Raw genomic sequence first — 26,974 nt, 5'->3', positions numbered from 1 at the left:
CAGGAACACACAAATGTGTGCCAATATGGTAAGAGGCTCATGTCATTAGCCCACTAGGATAGTTGGAATTAAGAAGATAGATAATAATAAATGTTGACAAGGAAGTGAAGAAACTAGAATTCTCAGACATTGTTGGTGGGAATTCTAAAACAGTGCAACCATTTTTGGAAAATAGGTCTGTAGTTTCTTAAAAAGTTAAACATAAGAGTTATCACATACCCCAGCAATTCCATTCCTAGATATATATCCAAGAGAACCAAAAGCAAACATCTACACAAAAAATTTTACATGAATGTTCAAATTACTATTAATCATAACAGTCAAAATATGGAAACTACCCAACTGCCCACTAACTGATGAGTTAATGAGTGGGCAAACACTGTCCACTGATGGGCGGTGGACAAACTGATGAGTGGATGAGTGGACTGATGAGTGGATAAACAAAAGGGGATCCATACAACAGAATATTATTCAGCAATAAAAATGAGTGATGTGATGTACACAAAAACAATATGCTAAGTGGGGAAAAAAAAAGACACAAAAGGGCACATATTGTAGGATTCCATTCCATCTGGACATGAAATGTCCAGAACAGTCAGGTTCAGAGACAGAATGTCTACTCATGGGGGGCTGTGGCAGGGAAGCAAGGAAGAATGGGGAATGACTGCTGATGATAGAGGGCTTTATGGGGGTAATGAAAGACTCGAAAATTGACTCATGTTTGGATATGTCTGTGAATACACTAAAATCCACTGAATGGTATACTTTTGAAATGGTGAATTACGTATCTGTTGAATTACTTCTCATTTTTTTTTTTCAACAACAGAGGCATAGGAAAGGATCATATGTATTTCAAAGAAATTAAGAAAAAAGAAAGCCTGTTATGCTAATCTACATATTTATCATGCCTGGTGATTTTCCTTCCTTCTTGAAGATCTGATTTTCCATCTGGCATTTCTGGATAGCCCGAAGAACTCTTTAGCACTTCTTTTTGTGCATATCTGTTGGCAACAAATTCCTTAGTTTTTGTTCATTTGAAAATGTCTTTATTACACCTTTATTCTTGAAGAACATTTTCACTGGTCGATTAGTTTCTTTTTCTTTCAGTACTTTGAAGAGTTTCACTAGCTTCTGGATTTAACTTTTTTGTTTTAATGAGAAATCAGCTATAATTCATATAGTTGCTTTCCTTGTAGTATGTAATTTCTCTCTGGCTATTTTCAAGATTTTCTCCTTAATCTTTTGTTTTCAGCAGTTTGATTATGATATGCATGATTCTAGCTGTGGTTTTCTTTATATTTATCACTTCATAAGCTCCTTAAACATGTAAATTTGTGTCTTTCACATATATTAGAATTTTTGACATTGTCGTACACTGCTATGATGTCTTTGATCTTTTTTAATATTTTTTCTGATTTCTTTAGCTCAGATGACTTCTATTGATCTAACTTCAAGTTCACTGACTCATCAATCCGATTAATTATAAACACAACCAGTGCAGGAGTAGGGGGAGGATAAACACATCAAATAATTTTTAAATTTTGAATTGTTTATCTTTCAGATCTAAACTTTTCACTTGGTTCTTTTTGTTTCTGTTACTAATTATATTTTCTATTTCCCTACTCATTTTGAATATATTTTCTTTTATGTCTCTCAATATATCCATTAGATGGACCATCTCCGTATTTCTCCATTGATTGCATTTTCTTTTGAATATAAGTCACATTTTCATATTTCTTCATATGTATATATATTTTAATTTAATACTGTAACTGGACATTATGATTCATTGCATAAACTCTAGATTTTGTTATATTTCTCCAAAGAGTACTGATTATTAAAGCAGGCTGTGCACTTAGCTGAACTCATACTGCAAACTTTGCTTCCCCAGTGATATGCGTGTTGGGAAGGGCAGCAGTGAAAATTACTGTTCAATACTTTCAGCCTTAACTAGGCTGTTTGTAGCTGGCCTCATGGATGTGTTGCTTAGGTATTAGGTACAAGTTTAGGCAGAGTACATACATAAAATTTGAGCCAACCCCTCTGTGGCTTTCTCCTTTCTTTAATTTTCCCCCAACTTCCCAGTACTATGTACTCTATTACTCTTTCCTCTGGTTCTTCAAGCCAATAAGACCATGGGTTTATAGCTGACCAGCTTGGTGCTGTCTTGGATCAGCCCAAAGTTAAAAAGTGATAAAAATGGGAGAAATCACTCAATGTTGTTTTCTTCTTCCAAATATTCACTTTCCTGCTTGTTTTTGCATGTTCTTCATTGCCTTCAACTAAACAATTTTAATACTTGTTCAGAGTTTATAAGTATCAGTAGGGTTGGTTGGATAGGAATTACTCCACTATTACTAGAACAGATCATGAATGGGTAGCAACAATGGTGAATACCATTCACATGGTAACCATACTTGGCAAAGGTGAGAACAATTAAAACAATATATATGAGGGGTGCCTGGGTGGCTCAGTTGTTAAGCATCTGCCTTTGGCTCAGGGCATGATCCCAGGGTCCTGGGATCGAGCCCCAAATCGGGCTCTCTGCTCAGCAGGAAGCCTGCTTCTCCCTCTCTCACTCCCCCTGCTTGTGTTTCCTCTCTCAGAGTGTCTCTCTCTGTCAAGTAAATAAATAAAATATTTTTAAAAATAATATATATATATATATGGTTAACAATCATGTATGCATATGTGGGTACATGAGTATGTGCATGTGTTTTATAGAGGTCAATGACCACCGATTCCTTGGAGAACTTTTATGTCTGAGAACTAAAGTAGGAAACTTGCAGATGTGCACTTGAAATTGAGGCAGGGCTATGGGACAAAGACCAGATAAAGGGATGAGTAAAAAGATAAAGTTGGCATTGACTTTTGAGGATTGTCAACAGTCTCAGGAATGAGGGAAATAACTTTAAGTGCCTCCCCTGTTGGTTTGCCAGTTGGGATATAGTTTGCTCAGATTCAAGCTAATACAAATCAAAAGCTTTCTACTCTCACCACATACCTGTATCAATTCTTACACTGCCCTTGGACCACAGAAGTCCATGGTTGTCAAAAGAATAGAGAGGGGACAAAATAAAACTCTTTCTTATGGGCCTAAGGTAGGATCAGTTCACTATTAAAACTGGACTTGGACCATTTAATACACCAAATCCTATTCTGGAGGTGAAACTACCCATAGGCCTAGCATGCAGGCTCCCAAGGAAGTGTTCCTCTGTGGTTCACACTGACCTAGATGGAAACTCAATGGAAGATAATGTGAGAAGAGACACTGGGAATGACCCAGCCCAATGCCTTCATTTTATAGAGAGGAAACTGAGGCCCAGAGAGGTAAAGCAGATCATCAATTTCTCACAGCTACTTAGTAACAGGACTTAGAACTCACCTCCAAGGTGACTTTCAGTCCTATGTACTGAACATTAATGATTCACCAGGATTTTGTGAAACCATGGCTTTCCCCGAAGGGGTTCAGACTGAGCAATAATGCCTATCTTTCACATCTAAAGGCAAAGGAAATCAAGACTTATTTACAAAACGGCAGTGCTTGATAACTCATTTCAAATCATTTAACAGTTTGCCAGCTGGTATCTGTGAAAAGCTATGCTACCACTTCACTGGTCCATTAGCTATTTCAGTAAATGTATCATTATTTGTCATACTTTGTAAAAATAGACTCCAAATTCAAATTATTGCATATTTTTGTTCATTATTCAGGTCTAAGAGCCCACTTAGCTAATGTAGGCATCATACACACCTTCCAAATAAAAGATCTGTTTTGGTAAATAATGTTTCTATTGGCAGCACACCACCAGCTTCTGTATTTCCAAAGAGATCTTTAGTTTTATTGCTTTGTATTTTTAAGTTAAAGAGGTTTTTCCAAGATTTCAGGAGAAATTTTTCCATTTCTTACAGTAAAAGCATGTAAACCATTTGGGGATTTTAAACACAGCCTTTACGTAATATTAAAATGCTTGAATTTCCTACTAACAAGGAAGTTTCCTGAAGGCAAGAACCATGCTTCCTTCATTATTGCATCTCCAGCATTAAACATGATGTCTATAATAACATAATAATCACCTAGTAAATATTTGTTGAATGACTAATGGATGGATAAAGAAAGAGATCTTTCTTTCAGGTGAACTCCATTATAAAAAGCATCTACAGGATTGAGTTTCTCCATTTCCATGGAGCAGCTCTGGTCCTGGGCATACAGCCAATCAAAGGTTCCAGACACAATTTATCAGGATGTCTGCTGACTCCTTCCTTACCTCAACCTCAAATATAAAATCCCATTTTCTTGGGAAAACATTCACAAGAGATGATAATTGCCAGTAGCAGAACCCATTTGAAAAATAGATGGAAAGTATAGAACGGACTACACTTCGTCTGTTTTTTTTTTCTTTCCCATTAATCTAAACATTTACATACAGAAGATACGCCAAAATCTTCAAGTAGAAAGCTTTTACAATATTTCACCCGCCACAGCAATCACAATGCTATAGACTTCTTGAAGACAGAAGAATGTCTTCTTTCACATTCCAGGACAATGTCATCTTTATATTCTAGGGTTTATCACAATGTCTGTCACATGGTAACTGTTCATTAAAAATTAGTCAAAATAAGACAGTGAACAAAAACATCAGTAGGTATGTTCTACTTTGAGTAAACCTGACATTTGTTTCATATACTTAAATATCAACTTACAATCAACTTTGTAGAATCCTACCTACTGCAGAAAATTAGGTCTGTCTGTAGCAGATTTAAAATAAAAGAACATATACACTGCTTTTTTTTCAATGGAGTTTAAGCCGTAATTTTAGAAACAAACAGCTTTCCTATTTGTTGAAGGACAGGTTTCTCCTGATTTTGCATCTTTTTGCAAACATCCTTTCTTTTGTCAAATGAATGCATGCTGCTAACAAAGCCAAGAGCTATTTAAGATCCAGTGCAACAGAGACACGTTCCTAGAACCTTAGGAAAACATTGTGCTGAGCTCTTGCAAAATACTATCCTAGTTCTTGAGCTTAAACTAAACAGTAGAGATCTGCAGTCAACACTGAAGAGGAGCCTTAAGGCACTGAGAAAGAAAAATGACTCGGTTAGCAGCTTCACATAATACCATCACTTTCCTCAGTGTAGCCCAAATTGGAAATTACAGATCAATTAAGTGGCTTGGATTTTGGTAGGTGTTTTGATGTTGCTTTTGTCCTTTTGTTGGTAAACCCCTCAGAGCCATGGACTTTGATTCCACATATCAAATTTGGGGCTGTCTCTAATGTATTAACCAATTCTGAATTTAGACATCCAAGTTGGTGTGCAGTTTTCTGTTTAAGGGGTACCCACACAAGACATACATGGAGGCAGAATGATTTCATTTTAAAAGCCATGCTCATCTTTTTTGAAGCCTAGTCAGTGATGATAAACACTTAGCCAAGCTTCTTTAGACAGTGTTCCATTTATTACCTTCATTAATAACAATAATGGACACGAATCTGTCGAGGCTAAAGGAAGAATTGCCCTATGCGATGTAAACAGACTACTGTGAACGTTTGACTACATTCCTTGTTGGATTCGAGATTGAGCAGAAATTTAAGTTATTACTCATATTACTCACTACATTCGTATTTTTTCCTATTAGTGTTCCCAAGGCCTTGCCAAGGTGTCTTTCAGAATTTTAATTCTCCTCCTCCCTTAAATTTTGTTGAGGGTAAGAGTACACTGACTGGCAAAGAGATAAATATATTTTCACTGTCCTACTTCTCCTCCAGCCCTCCAGTCCTCCACAGGCCTTCAAACAGGCTTCTGCATTGATTCCATCTGGTTTTGGGGCTTCTTGAATCTCCCACTCCAGTCCATCACACAGTAATCCCCCTAAAGCACATGAGACTAGCCATATCCCTACTCAAAAAAAATTAAATAAATAGAAAATAAATGTCTGTGGCTGTCAAAAGAAGTACAGGTTTGCCTGGCATGCAAGGTTATTTATAATTTGGCTTTGCTCTGTCTTCCCAGCTTTGGCTCACTTATGCATCTAACCCCACTGAACTTGATCACTGATTATGCTCACACTTTCCCCTTCTTTCCATGCTTTTGGTCATTCAGCTCTCTTGGCTCTGGAAAACCTGGTCACCGGTTTCCATGTGTATGATGCTAACTCCAAGCTGGAAGTAATTTCTCCTTGATTTTCAAATCCCAATGCATTTGGCCGGAGTAACTCCCAGGCTCTCATTTCTTTTTCATATTTTGCATTATATTTATTTCCATAACTGTATAATCTTGCTCTCTTCCCCTTCTTCAGACTTTAAACTCTTTGAGATTTAGAAGACAAGTCAGACATTTCAATATTCTATATAATTTCAGCCACAAAGCCTGTACATAATAGATACCTAGTAACTGTGAACGAACAAACGAATGAACCAATGAATGAATGAATGAAAATGATCTCTTCTATATCATGCTATTTTCCCTCTTCAATAATATGACAGGAACATGAGCCATTTAAGCCGTTGAATTATCTAACCCAAAATGTGGGCTCTGAAGATCAGAGTGAGTCTATATGCAACAGCTGAGGTGTCAAAACACATTAAAAATAATAATGCAAAAATAACCAGGTGTAATCTAAGCTGAGTATTTTCTTCTGGCACCTCTTCCCCTACCATTCAATTTAGAATTGTGTTCTATAATTATCATATCTGCTTAAAGGTCTTATTTTCTGCTGATTCTTAACTAGATAAAATACATACAGCTTTCAGAGATTGAAAATATTAGTACAAGGAATGAACTAATGTTTTTGTTTTAATTTATTAAGTACAATAAAGGCACCTCACTTGACAAAGTGATTTTTTTATCAAGTATTAAGCACTACGAAATGTTCAATCATCAATTTGAGACTCATAATTCTGATTGTACTTGAAACTGGAAAATATAGAGTATGGTCTTAAAGTTGGTTAACAGGATAAGACCATTCAAATCCCTGGCCATTCATTCAGGACCTTCTATCAGCGATATATTGTGCTGGAGTTTGTCAGTGATGCCAAGAAGAATAAGACATAGGCCACCCTGCCCTCAAGAAATTTTGACAAACTGAAACTGGGTTAAAAGTATCAGGACTGATAAAACCAAATGCTCAGAGCTGGGATTCATGCTTCAGAGGAAGGCTTTCACAGTAATGTGGGATGTGGCATGTAAGTTAAGAGTAAATCAGGCCCTGCCATGGAAGGGGTCAACTGCCTACCAAATTCCATTGAACTCACAATCAGTTTTTGGGTTTTTTTCTCATTTTGTTCCCATTACTTACATGCTCAGTGCTACTATTTTAATTCAATTTGGCATAATTTCTCACTGGATTAAATTAATAGGTTTCTAAAAAATCCCCATCTTCTGTCTAATTCCCTGCCCCACCACCCTTCACACTGCTGTCTATAACAACTTCTTTTAGAAATACAAATTTCCTGCCAAAAATCTTGAAATCACTCCCACAACATTCAGGGTTAAATGAAAGTATTCAACTCCTACCATGATCTGACTCTATTTCTCCAGCTACTTCCCCCATTAATCCCAAACCTGGCATTAAGCGCAGCCACACCATATATCTCACCAAAAGGACTGTTTCCCTTGCCACCATGCCTTTTCATAGGTTCTGTCTTCATCTTGCAATGCCGTCCCACTCCACTGCCCAATCTGAGTATCTTCCAGTTGTCTTTCAAGGCTCATTTGACTCCACTGATAAGAAATCTAGTAGCTTCCCACTGTCCCCTTTACATTTTTTATACTTTTTTTAAAAGATTTTTATCTATTTATTTGATAGACAGAGAGAGATCACAAGTAGGCAGAGAGGCAGGCAGAGAGAGAGGGGGAAGCAGGCTCCCCGCTGAGCAGAGAGCCCAATGTGGGGCTCGATCCCAGGACCCTGAGATCATGACCTGAGCCGAAGGCAGAGGCTTAAACCACTGAGCCACCCAGGTGCCCCTAAATTTTTAATACTTAAGTGGTCTGGCTCTTCTACTTGCCAAGTAGACAAGGCTTAATCAGTGGCCAGAATTCTCTGTTCTAAAATGAAGACTTCAGTGCGTACTTGTTAGGTCCATTTTCCCCATGAATCAACTACCCCTACCATGCCCAAGTACATCCAATACGTTCCAACTTCACAGCCTTGCTTCATAGCCTTGCACACACTGTTCCTGAACCTAGTTTCCTCCCAAGTCAATGACTGCCAAGAAATTTCTCTTCTCCAAAGCACTCACGCACTCATAGCCAACACCACAACACCACAACAACAGTTGTTCTTTCCTTTAAATACTAAAGGAATTCCAGGGTGTCTTGTTTTGTTTTTAGCCCTGAAAACCAGGAATGAATGATGGTTCTCTGGCCAGAAAGTGTTGCTACCCTAAAAATCAGCTAGCGGCAAGAGAAATGTAGCCTTGAAGTAAGTATGCAAAAGGTGTATTCACAGGAATGACAGGAGCAAGACGGAAGAGAGGTGACCTAGAGTGGAAACGAAGCAAGCCCATCGGCAGAGGAAAAGTGGATCATGTAGATTTACAAGTAAGATGATCTGCCAACATCTACATGTACCTAGAATAAATGAAAACTCTCACAACGACCCATTTAGATCTGCCCACCGTGACTCTATTTAAACCCAATCTCAGCTTTTAGCCCTCTTATTAGCCTCAGGCCCTCTGATGACCATTAGTCCTCAGATGTGCCAAGCCCCTTCCCCACACAGGGCCATTTGCACTCGCTAGCACCTCTGCAAAGAATGAACAGACACTTCATCTCTGGCTCCTCCCCTCCCCCATTGAGATCACAGTCCAAAAGGTCAGCTTCTCTGTAAAGCTGTCACAAATCATCCCATTTAAATAACCTACCTCCTACTTCATTATTTATTACATCACCCCACTTTCATTCCTTTAGCATTTGCCAGAAGCTAAAAATATTTTGCTTCTTTATTTTCTGCCTTCTTCCCAAGATAGAGACCTTTTTCTCTCACTCACCATAGTATTTCCAGCACTTTGTGCCTGTTATACAGTAGGAGTTCAATATTAGCAGATGAACAAAAAAAATGAATGGATAAATAAATGAAGAATCAGAGAGGAAACCGAGCAATAACATATAACAAACTTTCTATTTCTAAAATCTTGATCGGAACTTCTGTTTCTATCAACTCATATGGATATTGGGAGCCCACAACCAAGTTGTTAATGCCAATTAATTTGGTCCCCAAATCGTTGGAATCCCTCAGGCCTATTGGATTGGCCAAGTACAAAGGGCGTATGGTTGTTGGATGAAAAAAGGATGGTTGTTGGGCGAAAGCACACTTCAGATGGTCTGGTATGTCCCGTCTCTGCTGACCCCAGTCATGATATCCATCAGGGCAAGCCCAGACCTTGGGCAGAGGAACACAGAAAGGCTGATTTTTTTTTTTTTTTTCTCTCATGAGGCTATGCAGAAATCTCTGTTAGATATTAGTTAAAAAAAAAAAAAATGAAATCCTTGACTTGATGTGTCTATTGCATACAGTAATTCCAACTGTAGATGAGATGTTCTTCAGGCTAAAGTCTACAAGAATGTGGCAGAATAGTGGAATCACATAGGTCAGTTGTCCACTTGCTTTCCGACAGATTGTGATGGTTTGAAAATGTCCCCACATTCTCTGACAATCCTTTTCTAAAAGATGGTGTCTAATGGTCTACCAGCCCTTGAATAGGGTCTGCTATTGACTTCTGACGAATAGAATGTGACGCAGGTTGATGTTAGGCAACCTTTAAGTATTCCACCTGATCTCTCTCAAATGTCTCGCACTGTGACATTTCTTGCTATGGCCACCATAGCAGGAGCATCTAAGACTAATCCTGGGAAAGGACCATGAGGAGAAAAACTGAGGCCTCCTGGCAACACATGAGTGAGGAATCTTTCTTTCTTCTTTCATTCAGTTTTTAAAATTTTCCAGAATCACCTAGCTAAGCCACTCCCAAAAGATCCTCCCTGCCCCGACAGAAACTGGGAGATCCATTGTTTTTTTTAAGCCTCTAACACTTTGAGGTGATTTTTACACAGTAATACTTGGACTGGTTGCCTTTGAAAACCATTTGGTTTTGTTGTTGTTGTTGCTGTTATTGTTTTGCCTGTAACACCTTTCCACTGGAGCAGACCCAATACCAAGGACCTCTGTACAGGTATCTTAGGAAACAAGACATAGAAGGACATCACTGAATGATGGAACTAAGCTGTTTACCACCTGAGATATGAGCAAAGACCAAACTAAGATTAAGCGGGACAAAATATGAGACAGACAACCTGTTATCACCTGAAAGTCAACAACAGAAATAACTCAAAGAGTAAAAATCTCTCACTCCAATATTCTTTTCATTTTCAGATAGGTCGGCTCTTTCTGACCCACATGGGTCAGAAAATTTAATGATTTGAAGTCCTATATAAGCTTCTTGTATCCCTTGGAAATTAATCCCACTCCCACTAGTAAAGGCAGAAACTGCATTATAGAGAGAGTAATAAATTCTAATGACCCCTCAGGGAATATGTTTTCTCTTCACAGAACTTCGCTTCCCAATACCAGGCCCTTGTGAATAGTGAATAGGATTTCTTTGCATTCCTATATTCACTCCAGCTGAGATGGAGTCATGAACGTGGGGAAAATTCTTTTTATTAAAGCTATATAAGGCACTTTGTAAGCGATTCATTTCCAGAAAACTGAGAGTTGACCATGCCCATTCTTTACTTTAGTTCAAAGCAAATTTTATGCATTTAAAAACAGATACGTCCCCAAACTCAATTGTTTCTTTTTTTAAAGAGTTAATTATTCAGAGTTCTATTTGGTCAATGATGAGTCGCTAGAAAATAATCAGGAGTTGCAGGTCTAGCCATAATTTAGAAGGGAAACAGTCATGTCATTTCTCTGGGTCTCAGAATGCTGCTCTGTAAAAAAGATACAAAGAGAGAAAGAAGAAAAGAAAGGAGGAAGAGAGGAAGGCAGCCGAGGAGGGAGGAAAAGGAGTACGATCCAATGATGTCTGATACCCTTTCCAACACTATCTGTTTATATGTTCAGAAATATTATTAAATTTTTGAATGAGATCCTTTACTCGGTACCTTCAGATGAGAATTGCACCAGATTTCTAGTTTCCTCTGAAACAATGAAATGACTGTATTTTCTACCCTACAATGTTTAAAAGAGTAAGTAATAAAGATCTGCAAAATGTACAATCTATATCCACCTAACTATAGTTTCATAGTTTATATTGTCACTATTTCTAAATAAGAAACTACCTAATGCCTGTGTTTTATGTTAGCAAGAAGAATTTAAGTTATAAAAACCTCTAAAGTACTTTGTGATCATTGAATTTTGTAATTTCATAATTCAATGACTTCTTTTGTTTTCTACATTGTACTCTGTATTCAGTGAAGGGTGATTATTTTTCTTGTTAAATTAAAACTTCAGTGTGGAGACATCTGTTTTCTGGAACAAATAACACTAAAGTTGAATCAGTAACCAGGTTATGCATATTAATAACCATTTAGGCCAATCCCACTTAAATTTTTTGCTAATCTACAAGAATCATTTTTAAACTTATATTTCCCACTTGAAGCAAAGGAAGGCAAGAATGCTAACACAATTGTATAGAGTTTCCAATCACTAAAGACTGTGAATACCAAAAAATACAAAAGGTGCAATTTCTTGGGTTATTTAATTATATACTAATAATGGGTAGAAAGCTATGTGTAGATTATAGGAATCAAAAGCAATATAGAAAAATCAACTGCATTTTTCTATATCAGTAATCAACGCATAAAAATGAAATTTCAAAAAAAATTTATATTAGCATTAAACAGAAAATACTTGAGGAGATGTTTTTAAGTGTGTAAAATGTTTACACTGAAAACTACAGAATGTTGCTGACAGAGCTTGAAAAAAAATCATAAATAAATAAATAGAGGATGTTCATGGACTGGAAGACTCCGTACTGTGAAGAAATTAAATAAATCTCCCCCAAATTGATATATAGATTAAATTTAATCCCATTCAATACCTCAACAAGCTTTCTGTGTAGAAACTGACAAGCTGATTCTGAAATTTATATTGAAATGCAAAGGATTTAGAACAGCCCAGGCAATATCGAGGAAGAAGAACAAAGCTGAAGAGCTTGCATTACCTGATCTCAAGACTTCCATAGTGCTAAAAGAATCAATTCAATGTGGTACTGGCATAAACAAAAAAAAAAAAAAAAAGAAAAGAAAAGAAAAAAAGAAATCAATGGACCACAATAGCTTGGTTATAAAGAGACTCATGTGCAATCAACAGATTTTCAATAACTGTGCCAAGTTCACTCAAGGAGGAAAAGAAAATATTTTAACAAATTTTCTGTAAGAACTTGGTAAATGCATGAAAACAAAAATGTATTTCAACCCCTATCTCATACCACACACAAAAAGTTAGTATGAGATACATCATAATCCTAGATATGAGAGCAAAACCTATGAAATTTGTAGACAAAAACATGTAATACCATCTTTGATCTTGAGGGCAGGAAAAGTTTTTTCAGATCTGACACATAAAGCCATGATCATAAAAGGAAAAAAAAAGATTAATCAGTCTTTTATAATGTAGTAATGTCTGTTCACCAGACATTTAAGGAAATGAATAGCCAAATTGCAAATTAGGAGAAAATATTTGCAATGCATATATCTTACAAAGGATGTGAATTGAAAATATATGAAAAGCTCCTACCTATTACTCAATAACAAAAAGAAAAACAACCAACACTTTTTTAAAGTAGTCAAAAGACATGAACAGACAGACACCTCACAAAGGAAGTTATAAAATGACCAATAAGGACATTAAAAGTGTTCCACATTATTAGCAAACTTGGAAATGCAAACTAAAGCCATAATGAAATACTTTTCTACACCCACTAGAATGGCTAAAATTTTGAAAACTGAAAAAACAAATATTGGTGAAAATGTGAAATTTGTTTGTGCTGCTTTGGGGAATGAAAAAGAATGTAGCTACTTCAGAAAGTATGTCGACCATTCCTTACATAGTTAAAAATACTGCCAACTTTGTGACCCAAAAATTCTACTCCCAGATATTCACCAACATAAGTGCAACATACGTTGGCTAAAAAAAAAAAAAAAAAAAAGAAAAGAAAAGAAAAGAATGTTCTTGAAAGCTTTATTCAAAACAGCGCGCGCACACACACACACACACACACAATTGAGAGGAGAACAGAAAAATTGTGGAAATTTATATAGCAGAATACTAGTCAGCAATAAAAAGCAAGGCGCTACTCTGCTTTATATGCAACAAATGGATACATTTCAAAAACAATATGCTATGTAAGAGAAGACAGACACACAGACACAAAATACACATCTGCTCCATTTATATGAGACTTAAAAATAGGCAAAACTAATCTAGGTGAAAAAACAGGGAGAGAGGGTCCCTGGAATGGGAAGTTAGATGAACTGGGAAGGGGCATGTGGAAGAGTTCTCAGGAAAGATAAATTATATCTTAATAAGTGTGTGGGTTATACAGGGGTTTGTATTGTCGAAATCCCCTGAACTATATATAACACTTAATGTCTGCATTTCACAAGATGTAAAATAGATATCATTTTTAAAAATCAGAAGAAAAAAACAATAATTTATTGTAAAAAATCATATGGTCAGTATCTTTTTGGAAAGTAAAAATGATTATCAGGTTAAGAATGTAGGCTTTCAGGTGATTTTTAAAAAAAATTTTGCTTCTTCTATCTACTCAGCGAAAACTGAGTACCTACTATGCATCTGTCATTATCCTAGGCATTTTGAACACATCAGTGAGCAAAACAGACATCAATGTCTGTTTCAATCAATCTATAAGAGCAGGGAAGAAGACAGAAAACCAGGAAAACTGTAATAAGTAAGTAAGCGGTATAGTGCTTAAAAAGCTGAGAAGTTCTATCTCCCTCCTGATCCCATCTAACCTTAAAGGACTCTTAATCTCACAAAACTAAACTGAGGGTTGCCGGGGGGAGGAGGGTAGGGAGAGGGTGGTGGGGTTATGGACACTGGGGAAGGTATGTGCTATGGTGAGTGCTGTGAAGTGTGTAAACCTGGTGTTTCACAGACCTGTACCCCTGGGGCTAATAATACATTGTATGTTAATAATAAAAAATAAATGAATAAATAAGATGAATTGGAAAAAAACTGAGAAGTTCTATGTTGCCATATTGTGCTCTAGCTGCATGACATGAGGTTTTAAAAAGTTATGGATATACCTATATTCACTAATTAGTAGTTTAGTCCTTAGTCATTGACTGATAGTGCATTAGAAGCATTCCAGAAATAGGGGTGTGTGTGTGTGTGTGTGTGCATGTGCATGCTGGTTTATCGTCATTGCTGTATCCCTCAAGCTTTTGTAATATTTAATGCCTGAATAAACATATATCAAAATGTCACTTGGGGTGGGTGAAAAGGTTGGTTTCAAGGACATGGTGTTCGATGCTAATCGCATCTCATGTGCTACTGAGTCACAGTCACATTGAGTTATCAAGTCAAAGAGCAGCCCTTTTTGTCTTCTGTATAAAAGACAAGCTGCTCAGATGTTACAGAATTCAGACGCCCAAGTCATTAACTGTGGTTGTACATAAAAGATGCAACACTGATAATTCAAAACAGACAAGAAGAATGTGCTCTAGAAATAATTCTTCTACAAGTCATAATATCTGGCACAAAACATAAATAAAGCCCTATTTTTCTCCTTCAGTGCCCTGCTGTGAAGGAATCACTGAGCCAACTTGTTATCTGCCAGTAACAGTGAGTTTCGGGAAGGCCTTCAGCTATGGAGAGACTCTGTATTTTTTTTAACAAGACATAGACAGAGAATACAAGAAATCCCCCAAGAAAAAGCAATAGCACCAACAATTGAAAAGGCTCTGAAATGAAATTAGCCAACATTCTGTCATATGAAGCCCTGTGTTGTTTTTTTATAGCTAAAAACAAACTCAGAATAAAGTGTTTTTAATGTCTGTTCTTATTTGTAGTTCTTAATGACGTATCTTGGAAAAATCCATCTCTAATCAAGCTCTATAGAAGTACTAATGGACTTCCAATCCTAAATCTGTACAGTATTAGATCATTCTTTTATGATTACGTGTTTATTTGCCAGCTTATGCTTCCCTGTCTCTTTGCCTGTACATATGTGATTCTGCTCACATGGAAGGCTGGCTGAAATGCTACCCACATTTCTAGTTCCCATTCAAATCCCCTTCCTGGGTTTTAAGTCTCCCTCAACCAACAAAACGAGAGGTTTCCCCACCCCTTCAGCTCACCCAGCTGATCTTAAGTCCCATTTATCTGGTCTAGAATTATACCAGCGCATTTCCTGACTACAATGAACCCTCTTGGAGGCATAGCCCAGTTAGTTGAAGAAGTGTAGGTTCCACACAGACCCCAGTTTAAACTCAGACTGCACTCTCAAAATTCTCAAAATTGAATTGCAAATTTTGTTATTAGTGCTATTAGGAACAATGATCCTTGGCCAGCCCATAAAAGCTCATCTAACCCATATAATACTTGAGGTAAGTACTCATAGCACCCTTCGCAAAATAATTTTCCTGAGAATGTGTATTTTCTCAGAAAAAAAGTATTTTATGTGATTCTGTTCTACTTACACACTGCCAACATGAGTTGATCAAAAATGTTTAGGTGACCAAAAAATGTTTAAATGGTTGTTGGTGATGAAAGACCCTATCAAATCTCATTAATTGGTATATGTCTTCCTAAGGAATCCACGAGAATGATCCTCCCCTAGGGTTCCCAAGTCTCTACTCAGCAGCTTCTGTGAAACCCCATATGAATTTCAAATGCTGCATGTTTTCCATCACTTGAGAAAACATCTGGCAGGGTGCGGTAAGGAAGCTGGGTATTGACCAAATGCTGGAACCATCTTACCTCAGCGTCCTAGATACTTCTATTAAAGGGACTTGGGTTTGTTTTAAGCTATTAATTCGACTCAACATGCTGCGTTCATTTGGGCTAGATTCATAAAGCCCCACAAGTTTTAATAAGATAATGTTATTTGGCCCTTGTAGCATCTTCTCTCATACCGTCATTTACAAAAGCATTCCTGAGCAAAGGCATTTAAAGATAAAGAAGAGGTACGCCTGGGTGGTTCAGTTAGTTAAGCATTTGACTCTTGATTTCAGTTCAGGTCATGATCTCAGCATTGTAAGACAGAGCCCCGTGTCAGGCTCCGCTTGGGCACGGAGCTTGCTTGAGATTCTCTCTCTCCATCACCCTCTGCCCCTCCCCTCTCCTTCTTTTTTTAAAAAAAGGCGGGGGGGTGGGTAAAGCAGAAGGAAGGTATCTGGTTCAAATATGGGTGGCTTCAATCTGAAAAATAGTCAATAAAAATATGGAAATAACAAAGAGTTTGAAATGAAGGAGATTATAAAAATTAAGCTAGTTTTCTGCTCATTTCCTTTCCCTTCTATTCCTTTTAGATGAGCCTAGATTTTTCCTTAGTAATCAATGCAATCTGTGAAAACACAATCTTTCTCTGAAAGCCCAGTTCTGAGGCAGACATTAAGAGTTTCTCTTACCTCTTAGTTCCCCCATATCCAGAGTTGTCCCAAGTTGTTCTAATAAAGCAACTCTTGCTGCATTCTTTTTGTGTTTCTTGCCATCGTAATGTTGCTGGGCCATGAGAGGATTGTTAAACCAGGCTGCACAGAGCCCACAGTATCTGTCCGAATCTCTTCTTTGATAGGGGGATGCGACCACTGGAGCAGTGTCCACCCGTGGAGGTTTAAGTGAGTTCAGGGGTGTTGCTGTGAAGGAAAACAACCAGAGAGAACCACAGGACAGGTTAGCCCATTACTACTAAGTATACTCAGTCCATTACTAAGGATACTTCTCTTCAATATCTGAAGATGGAAGAGTCTCAAGTTCATTCTAGAGCTCGAAATCCAGAGCTTACTGAAAGCAGGAAAATGATCTTTGCCAGCCTTCATTTCTGAAGCTGGGATACCACTGAAAATTCCTGATTTATTGAGATTAGATTTCTCACGTTGTTATGCTTAAATCTGATAGTTTAGGGGACCATCCCTTAAGAAAAAAAGAAAGATTTTCAAAAATAAACTCTTGGAGGGAAGAGAGGGATCCATCAATCAAATTGCAGCCAAAGCTTGAAGTAAACATTGAGCACTAACGGCTTGAAAGATTCAGAATGAATGAACGAGACATTTGTATGTTATAACTGGAAATAACCAATAAATAAAGGATTTGCCCAAGTGATAGAAGAAGATCTTTCATGTATAAGAATTGTACCAGTCGACAAAATCATGCTAATTTTATTGTCAGTTTCCTCTGTTTACTGTGATAGGTTATTTTCAACTCATACCTGCTAAAATTGATGTTGAAAGTACAATATTGTTTTAAAAGACCAAAAGACAAACAGTGTAGAACAGATGTTGCTTATCTAAACTGAAAAGGCATAATAACACTATTTTAAGATTGCTCAGCCCCAGCTATTAATTTAACACATTCCATTGTGAGCTTTCAGTTATTTTTGGCCCAGAAGCAAAAAAGAACCTAACTCGAAGGAGTTTACTAACAGAAAGTAAAAATAACTTCCTTCTGCATTACAAGATACAATTTGCTTTCATCCTCACAGTAACTACGACTTGCATTACTGCTCTATATCTCACACAATGGACTTCCGAGATGCCAAATCATTCCCTGGATGATGACATATCTAGTTATGGTAAAGGCAGGAGGACTCCAAACCAAATCCTTAACTTCCAAGGCCCGTGTTCCTTATAATACCTCTCAAGACTCTTTTTATACTTCTTAATAAGCAATTTTATAGTAAGCAAATTTATCTATTTTTCTAGACCTCAGTCATCTTTGTTCCACATAGGATTTAATTTTGGAAAAAGGTTCTAATCCAAATGTTTTACAAAAGAAAAAGCAATTTAAATTCTCATATGGCCCATTAGTCATAATGCAATATAGCAGTACTTTCTGCTATGTAGGAGTGCAGTTGGCAAACCATGAATATTAGGGTCATTCCAAGGAAAAGCTGAAATCTGGAACCTCAATAACAAGTAAACACTTAATCAACTCCCCAAGCTTTCAAATCAGTTTAACGTGGGTTTTTTTTGTTCTCAGATTAGATAACAGATATACAAATAAATGCTTGCTAAATAATATTTTGGGTCAAGAAATGACTAGTATTGTGGCAATACCTTGAAAAAGTATTTTCTTCTCTCTCCAGAGATTTTATCAGATAGAGAAGTTTTAGCTAGCTTAGATGAAACTAAATGATATTATTTCTATTGGGACTTAGAGAAACGGTACGGTCTCTTAAAAGCCTCATTGCCAGATTCAGTCATATATCACCATGTGAAAATAAAGCCCCAAAGTGGGTCACACCACCCCAGCAGCCACCCAGTATCTGTTATAACTTAGAAATGCTAATAAAAGCTACACAGTTGACCTGTATGTAAAAGGACTTCTACCCACTTTTCTGAAGAAAATTGAATCTTGCTTCCAAAGTTTCCTGCAGCTTTATCAATTTCTGAGGATTTATATCTATCTATTGTTTTTTTTTATGGCAGTGGAAAACATATCAAATGCCTGCCATAAGAATGAATGTTGCCTCTTGAAGCATAACTTCCTTTTCTCTAATCTGGGCCCTAACAAAACATCTGAGTCAATTTTGTCTATTGATATCTTACACGCCACTTTTGGCAGGGAGGATGCACAACAGAATATCCATCAAATAAGATAATCTTATCTTTCACACTAGGTTCATGATGTATCTGTATTATAGCTTCTTCTTAATACAGCTCCAAAGTTTAATTTTTCTTAAGCTCCTATTTCCAACAGTCACCAATCTCATTAACCAAATCTCAATAACGGAACCAATCTCAATAAAAACCAAACCTGGTTTTTATTTCCTAAAAACGCCAACAAAGGCAGCAATGTGAGGGAATGGAAACCACCTTGACTCAGTCAGAAATCAAGGTTGGGGACACCTGGGTGGTTCAGTGGGTTAAGCCTCTGCCTTCAGCTCAGGTCATGATCTCAGGGTCCTGGGACTGAGCCCCGCATCGGGCTCTCTGCTCAGCGGGGAGCCTGCTTCCTCCTCTCTCTCTGCCTGCCTCTCTGCCTACTTGTGATCTCTGTCTGTCAAATAAATAAATAAAACCTTTAAAAAAAAAAAAAAGAAATCAAGGTTGGGTTGGACTCCATCAGCCACTGAGCTGTGTGACCTTTGGCAAATCTCTAATGTCTCTGGTTTCCACAAGGTTAAAATTCAGTGTCACCATTTCTTTAAAGCACATAGTGTGGGGTTGGAACAAATTATAGAAACTCTCTCTCTCTCTCTCTTTTACGGCTTTGACTGGATGCCAAATTGTAAGGTTATATAGGAAGAGAGCAATTTCCAGAAAATAATGCTAAATCTGTGTGTAAGTCTGGATCATAACCTGGTAGTTCTTTGGCAAAAGTATATTATTCTAATAAAATGAATACAAAGTAGGGCAAACATTATTGTTTGGTTTGAAAACACATCTTGGACAAAGCAGTTTAACTGATGTATGGTTCATTATTATTTAAATTCCATGGTTTATGTTTTTATTTTCATTGAAAAAAATTTAGTTAAGTATTGACTTTACCTCCTCTCTGTACAACTTAAAACCAAGAGTTCATTCATCAGAACCAGTAGTTTTCAACCTTGGGTAAACATTAGACTCAGGAGGAACTTTAAAAATCTCCATGTCCAGACTATCCCCAGGCCAATTCTGTTCAATTACATTAGATTCTTGGGGTAGGAGCATCAGGATGCTTTAATGCCCTCCTCCCACACCACCCGGTCCATGTTTCCAAAATACAGCCAATGTTGAGAAGCTCTGATACAAATATTGCCAGCTTTGTTTGAATATGACTATACAATAGTCTTCCTAGATCTTCACATAAAAGAAAGTTACATACTACATCCTACAGCAACAGAGCCAGTTATTTTGTAGGCAATAACAGAAATGCCACATCTTTATCTATGGAACAGAAGGAAATAATAATCACTTGGCATTTTTTAAAACCCTGATCAATTTCTCCATATCTCCAAGATATCAAGGTTTCTCCAAAATAGCAGCTAATGTTCTATATTAATATTATAAAAGTTAAATAACAATTCTGATCCCTGGTCCCAAGCAGAAAGTCATACGCACATTGAAGTGCTAAAGCACTATACTGCCTACCCTTGACCGGCACCATCCCCAGCCTGGTCTATCATCCCTCTCCTCCCAGCTAAACACCTGCCCTGCAGGGTGCTGTTCAGTCCCATCTGCTCTGTGAGGCCTTGACAACCCAAACAAGAAGTAGTTCTCCCTCCTCCAAACTCAAAGCACTTTACTAACTGCACAATTCATTTGACATTTCTTAAGCAGCACCTTGTAATCTTGGTTGCCTACACCCCTGTGTGTGTGCGTACGTGTGCATGTATAACGGAAATTAGATCATAATACTTACACTTCAATACTTGATATTCTGGTGTGTGCTGTCTTCTCTAATACATGTTCATAATCCCTTGTTTCAATGTAGAAAAAAATAAAAACTGCTAAAATTCAAATTTTTCTTCATGATTCACTTTTTATTAAAACCTGACCTGAATTCAGAAGAAGCTATATATAGTCTTTATAGAAATATATGTGTGTGTGTGTGTGTGTGTTTATATGTGTGTGTATATAAAATATATCTTATATAAATACCATATATATTTATATATAATTAAATATGAATATAAATTTATAAATTAAATAAAAATAAGGAAATAAAATGTGAATAAAATATATGATATATAATATGATATAATATATCATAATATATAATATAATATATTACAATATAATAATATAATAATTATTATATATATTATAATATAATATAATATATATTATATATATAATATATCACTTAATGTAAACACACATACATTTTGCAATAGAATTTACTGATGTCTCTAAACATGCAGTGCTGTCTTAGATCTGTTGAAACATAATATATGGTATCTGTACCTAGTTACATATCTAAAATCCTAAAATTTCTGATTCTCAAAACACATTCAGCGCCCAGTATTTTGATCAGAAGATCATGGATCTGGAGCAATTCAGAGTAACTAAAATAAGCCCAAGTTGTTCTAATACTCGAGACAATAGAAACAAGTCAGTCTCTAAAACTTTGATTTCTAAGAATCACCTGACATGGGGTCATTTTCACTATCCCTTTTATGTCTTGCATAATGTTTGTCAAGAAGCAAGTTCTCAACTGTTTGCTAAGTTGTCCTGAGTAATAGTTTAAAATATTATGAATCTCTGTCCTATATTTGTTTCTTCCTGGTAGAATAACCTCAGTTGATCTAAGGACAAAAATACTTTCAGTGCACCCGGTGTGTGCCTCTCTCAGAACACTTCCTCACTCTGGAACGTAACACTGTGTACAACCAGACTCTCCATGACTCAGCACGTTGCATGACGTCACTCACATAATGTATATATCCCATGCCTTTCTAAATGAATGGATGGATGGATGCTCTTTGCAACAGAAGTAAATAAAGTACTGGCCACCCAGAGTTTTCTTGTTTCTTCTAAATTGTGTCATTCAGGGCTTGAGTACTAGTCAATATAAACACAAATACCAGCAACCCCGGGACCAGATTCTGGGTAGAGGTATGTGTGGTGGAGGGGAGGAAGACTAAACTGTGGAAAGGTGACATATCAAAATGTAGACACTCATCCCGGTCTCCCTGTCTGTGAATTCAACTGGATATACCGAAAGTCAGTATTATCTCAAACTTCTTTTTGCTCGGGCAGCCTGTTTCTAGGCATTTTTTAGACAGTTCAAAATGCACATCATTCTGGAAATTCTACTTTCAAACAGGAAGCTATTTGCTCTGTTCGTGTAGCATAGCATCTAAACTCCGCACTCCAAGCTTCTGGCTCAGTACCAACCATCCCTGTTTGCCTGGAATCGAGAAGGTTAGCAAGACATGGGAATTTCAGTGCTAAAACAGGGAGAATCCGAGGCAAACTGGAATGAGTTGGCCATCCTACATTCTGGGGTCACCCTGATTATCACAGTGGAGAAAGGGATTAGTAAAAATTTTGGAAATAACTGCCTGGGACACTAGAGCAGGTCTTCTTTCAATAAACCAGACAGGATCTAGCAATAGATCTCAAAGCTTTACTGGTGAGATCACCACATGGATGTCCTTAGCCAGAGAAGGGGATAACACAGTCAGCAGGCAATAGTATTCTCACCTGCCCGTCTGCCCTCTGGACCATGGCCTCAGAGTGCCTTTCAACCCCAAACGTGCAACTTCCACGGACATCCCCCACTCCCCCACCCCAATCTCTCCTCTCCCTCCTCCCTTGTCCTTTTCTTTCTTCCCCTTCCACTCATTCCTGATGTTTTTTAGGCTTTAGGATTACAAAAAATTAGTCCATCCTCACAAAGGACTTACCGAAATAGTTCTAGGAATTTACTTCTTTTAAAGTATGTGGCTTTCTCACCTAAGACGTTCTTATCCGTAATACTTAATTCTTCCAGTTTGTATGATACTGTACAATTTATTCCATGCTGTCTGTTCCGTGTATTTTCTTCTTTACATTGTCCCCAAACCCTGTTTGACCGACGAGGCAGCTTGAAGCTCAGGGAGAGAAGTCAAGGGTCACAGGGCCCCATAATTAATAAACAGTAAAGATAATGGCAAAAGATCAGATCTTTTTTTTTTTTTTAAAAGATTTTATTTATTTATTTGACAGACAGAGATCACAAGTAGGCAGAGAGGCAGGCAGAGAGAGAGGGAAGCAGGCTCCCTGCTGAGCAGAGAGCCCGATGCGGGACTCGATCCCAGAACCCTGAGATCATGACCTGAGCCGAAGGCAGCCACTGAGCCACCCAGGCGCCCAATCAGATCTTTTGATACAAAGACCAAGCACCATATTTTAATGCCAACTAGTTTCTTGTAATGCGGAGAAAGTGATAGGCCAAATAAACAAAAAGATTAACTATAGAGTCAGAACACATTTCCCAGGCTTCAACATCTGTTCTCAGTGGGGATTATTTGGAAATATGCATTTTCTCTAAAACAATTTATCTGATTTCCAGTCCCTAATGATTAACAGCCTTTCATTTTTCTCTTTTTTCCTACCCTAAATCAAATTAATGACAGTAGGAATCCTTTAGCAAGTATCACTGTTCTGTTTTGTTTTGTTTTGTTTCCAAATGCTGTTGACAACTAAATTTGCCTGGGCCATTCAACGCTTGGATGAGGAGACAGCTGTCAGCGTGGATGGACAGCTCAGTCTTCCAGGCTCTTCTGTAGCTACATGCCTCAACTTGATGTAAACTGAAAAGTCAAGGCTCAAAATGTACATTTTCTTTGTATCTTTAGCAGAGGACGGGGCCTCTTGTATAAATGAAAAATGCTCTACAAACATGTGAGGATAAAGGAGGAAAAGGACGAGTACATTTTAGTTATTATCCACTTCATGGATTTTCATGTTTTCGTAAATGGCTTATGAGAGCTACATTTTAAATCTGGAATGGTTTCTTTAGACTTCACAGGGTTAAAAACAAGTTAGATGATCATATGTGGATATGAATGAAGTAAATTATGGGCATCTATACCCTGAAACACCATAAAGCCATTGAAAACACATTTTAGAAAAAAAACAAAACAAAACATATTCAGTGATCTGCAGAAATGCTCAGGATATAATGTAAACTAAACTGTGTTTATATGTAGAGTGCAAACCTAATTACTTATTATTAGATTATACACACCCATCTATTTAAACTACATAAAGACCAGAAGGCTACAAATCAAACTCTTAGCAAAAGTTACTTCGTAGTTGTGGATTATGGTGATTTGTTTTTTACTAGAGGATATACACTCCTTGATGCAGAGGGAAAACATTTTTATTTTACAACTTACCTATAGGCCACATTTCATACTAACTTGTTTTGGAGCAAAGTGAAGAAAACACTGCTTAAGGGACGTGTGATGCCACAACTAGGTCTTAAATTAAATCGCAGAAGATTTTACTTGCAGTGATTTATTTATTAATTTATTGTTGATTTGGGAGAAAATGGGCTGGGAGGAAACTGGGTCTGTCAGAATATGATGTAAACACTCAGCTTCTCCTATTTCTCCAAAAGATACAGGGGAAAGCTGTTTTCCCATTGTATGGCAGACCCCAAAATCACTCTCGTTATTTAGATAAAATGAAGTAACACTCTTCCTTCTCATATGTTTGGAAGTGAGTTCCAGTATCCAAGACTGCAAAGTAGAAAAACCCATGTGCTATCTCTTTTTATGCCGTGAAGGAAATTAAAGAACCCTGTAAAATATTTCATGTTCCAAAATACATGCCATTAAACACTTCCTGAGAACAAACAAAGGCAAGGATGACTTAACAGAACCATCATTCCAATTCAATTTTGTATCAAAACTCTAATTATAATCAGCCTATTAACAGGAATTGCTTCCTCACCCACACTACATTCATATATCATCAGTCTTCATTAATATAGTATTCATAGATCATTGATTTTCATTAATATAGAATAATTCCCTCTAGTTTCAGTCACTGATTAGGTTCTAAATATCTTAAGTATGCCTGTTTCCTGCAGAATCCTGATCTTTGAAAATGAGCCATTAAACAGAACTTTAGAGGAGACGAAAGTCCTTTTATAATTTTCTCATGTTTTTGACCAAAGAATCCTAAATCTGCAATACTCTGTGTTCTTCCATGGGGTAAAAATAGAGGATATAGAATGTAGGTTTCATGACGACAAGAGCTTGATCTATTTTGTCCTCTGATGTATCCCAGGTCTCTAGAACCAAGCCTGGCACACAGTTAAATAAACCCTTGTTGAATGAGGAACAGTTGATTCACCATAAAGCTATCTGTGTAAGAGAAGTAATTCTGCTTTAGGAAATTCTGCTAGTAGGAAGGCATCCTCTCCGTCCAGACTGATCTTCAAAACACCTGCTGCATTATGTGTATAATGCATTCATGGTGTTTGGTCTTCAAACATTACTCAGTTAAGGTGTTTTACTCCCTCTGAGTTCAGACTCAGAATCTTTAGTTATGGCCACAGTTTCTGAACTCCGTACAGAGGTACCCTGGGATGATGCAGTGAACATACAGGGGAACCATAAGATTATTTAAAATTCTGAGAAAAGCATAGAAACATCCATTAGAGACCAAAGGAGCCATTATCTTGAGGAAGTTCAAGGTTTCGACATTAGATGCTACAGTCCTTAGAATGAGTTCACATTCTTGTAAGCCTGGATACCTGGAGGCTGCTGCCTACCTCCAATCCATCCAGCCAACCAGGGAGGAACAGGAAACAAAGGTAACAATGTCTAATCTAATGCAAAGATTTGAGAAGTTATGCACTGTCCAACAGGCAAACGTATCCATTAGCAAACGTGGTTATTTAAGGATGAAATACAAATATTAACTTTCTCTTCGGTACGTGCTGGCTGAGTTATTAGGACATAAATACTTATTAAGTTGTTTGGACACTAAGAGTTATGACATTACCCTAGTATATTTGCTTATTGCTTGAGCCAGAATCAATGGCCTGCTAATTGGGAGCTGCTAGAAATGCCTCTCCTCATGAACCTCAGATAAGAGGCAGAGTCCCAGAGGGAAGAGTGGGTTTCCCTGGCAGGGATTCCTTGATTCACTGGCACCCCCATGTCCAAGCCAGCAGATGCTATCCTTGGAGGGAGGAGCTGGAGGGCATCACCCAGATCAGACAGTGTTGGCAGAGTGGGGGAGGAGCGGTGAGCTGAAACCTGAGGACTGGTACCAGCTTTTATTCTTTTCTTCTGCTGCCATCATCCCTCATTTCACTTAATCTATACCCCATGCTCACGGAGGGGAATGATTTACTTATCCAACAGCATCAGCTATTCAATGAGAGAGCCAACTTCCTGGATCATTTCTTATATCCTATGAATATTTATGGAGGATTCAAAGATGAAAAAAGCAAGCAGCTCCAGAAGTACAGCAGAGATAAAGTACTGGCTAAGTTCAGAAGTAGACAGCGAGAGAGGGTGGCCCTTTGGACTGAGCTGAAGGAAGCTGAAACCTTAGAAGTCATTTTAGAGACTTTAGTACTGATTCCATTCCCTGATGAGAATGTGTGTATCTCTACTTCACTCTCAGCTGGCACACGCCCCTAATCAGTTTTCCCTACTCAGACTGAGTGTTGAATGACCTTCCTCAGCCTATATCCCTAAAAGTCGCTTGTCCTTAATAACCCACAGTCTGCAGGGTACCAAAACTGCCTCTACTTCATATTTAAAACTAAATGAATGTGTTTATTAGCTATGCATATCTTTTGTGTGTATTTATTTGGATTTAATCTAGAAATAAAGTACTTTTTATTAAGTGCCACTTGGAAACTGCTAAATCTGAAGGTTCGATGCTATTCTGAGTTAGCTCTATAAAACCACGAAGCAATTCTAGAACTTCTGGAGGTCTTCTAAGACAGACGGAGCTACTATGCTCCATCATGTTAGGTACTCCCAACACTTGGATCAGGAGAATCCAGGGTTTCAAATGCCGAGGTCCTCCAATCCCTACAAGTTTAAGAAGGTCCTCCAATCCCTATGAGTCTAAAGACCATTTCCATATACCACTGCTTCTCATATAAAGCAATGAAGTTGGTGGGCAGAGGATGATGGCAAAAAAAGAAAAGGTTTTAAGCTAGATAAGACTTTGCAAATCGATGTTAGAAAATCATTAGGTTAATTTACTCCCTGGGGGAACAGAGGCCAACCCAGAGCCTGAATTATTTAGATGTATCATCCATAATTGTTCATGTAACTATGGCTTGACCACAAAATGCGTACTTCATTGTTGCCATGCAGACACAGCCAAAAAGAAGTGT

At 37.5% G+C, this 26,974-nt stretch overlaps 1 protein-coding gene across 1 annotated transcript in view; it reads right to left on the bottom strand.

Annotated features, from left to right (window-relative positions):
- ZMAT4 (zinc finger matrin-type 4) overlaps positions 1–26,974 on the bottom strand; it is a 362,525-nt gene that overhangs the window by 120,287 nt on the left and 215,264 nt on the right. The window contains exon 5 of the mRNA XM_045070975.1: positions 16,600–16,827. Coding sequence (XP_044926910.1) covers positions 16,600–16,827 — 228 coding nt within the window. The remainder of the gene's footprint in view (positions 1–16,599; positions 16,828–26,974) is intronic.

This window comes from Mustela putorius, unplaced genomic scaffold (assembly GCF_011764305.1).
Source record: "Mustela putorius furo isolate JIRA1106 unplaced genomic scaffold, ASM1176430v1.1 tig00003976_pilon_pilon_pilon, whole genome shotgun sequence".
Classification (NCBI taxonomy): domain Eukaryota; kingdom Metazoa; phylum Chordata; class Mammalia; order Carnivora; family Mustelidae; genus Mustela; species Mustela putorius.
The sequence above is the reverse complement of the archived record's forward strand: the minus strand, read 5'-3'. Positions and strand labels throughout refer to the sequence as shown.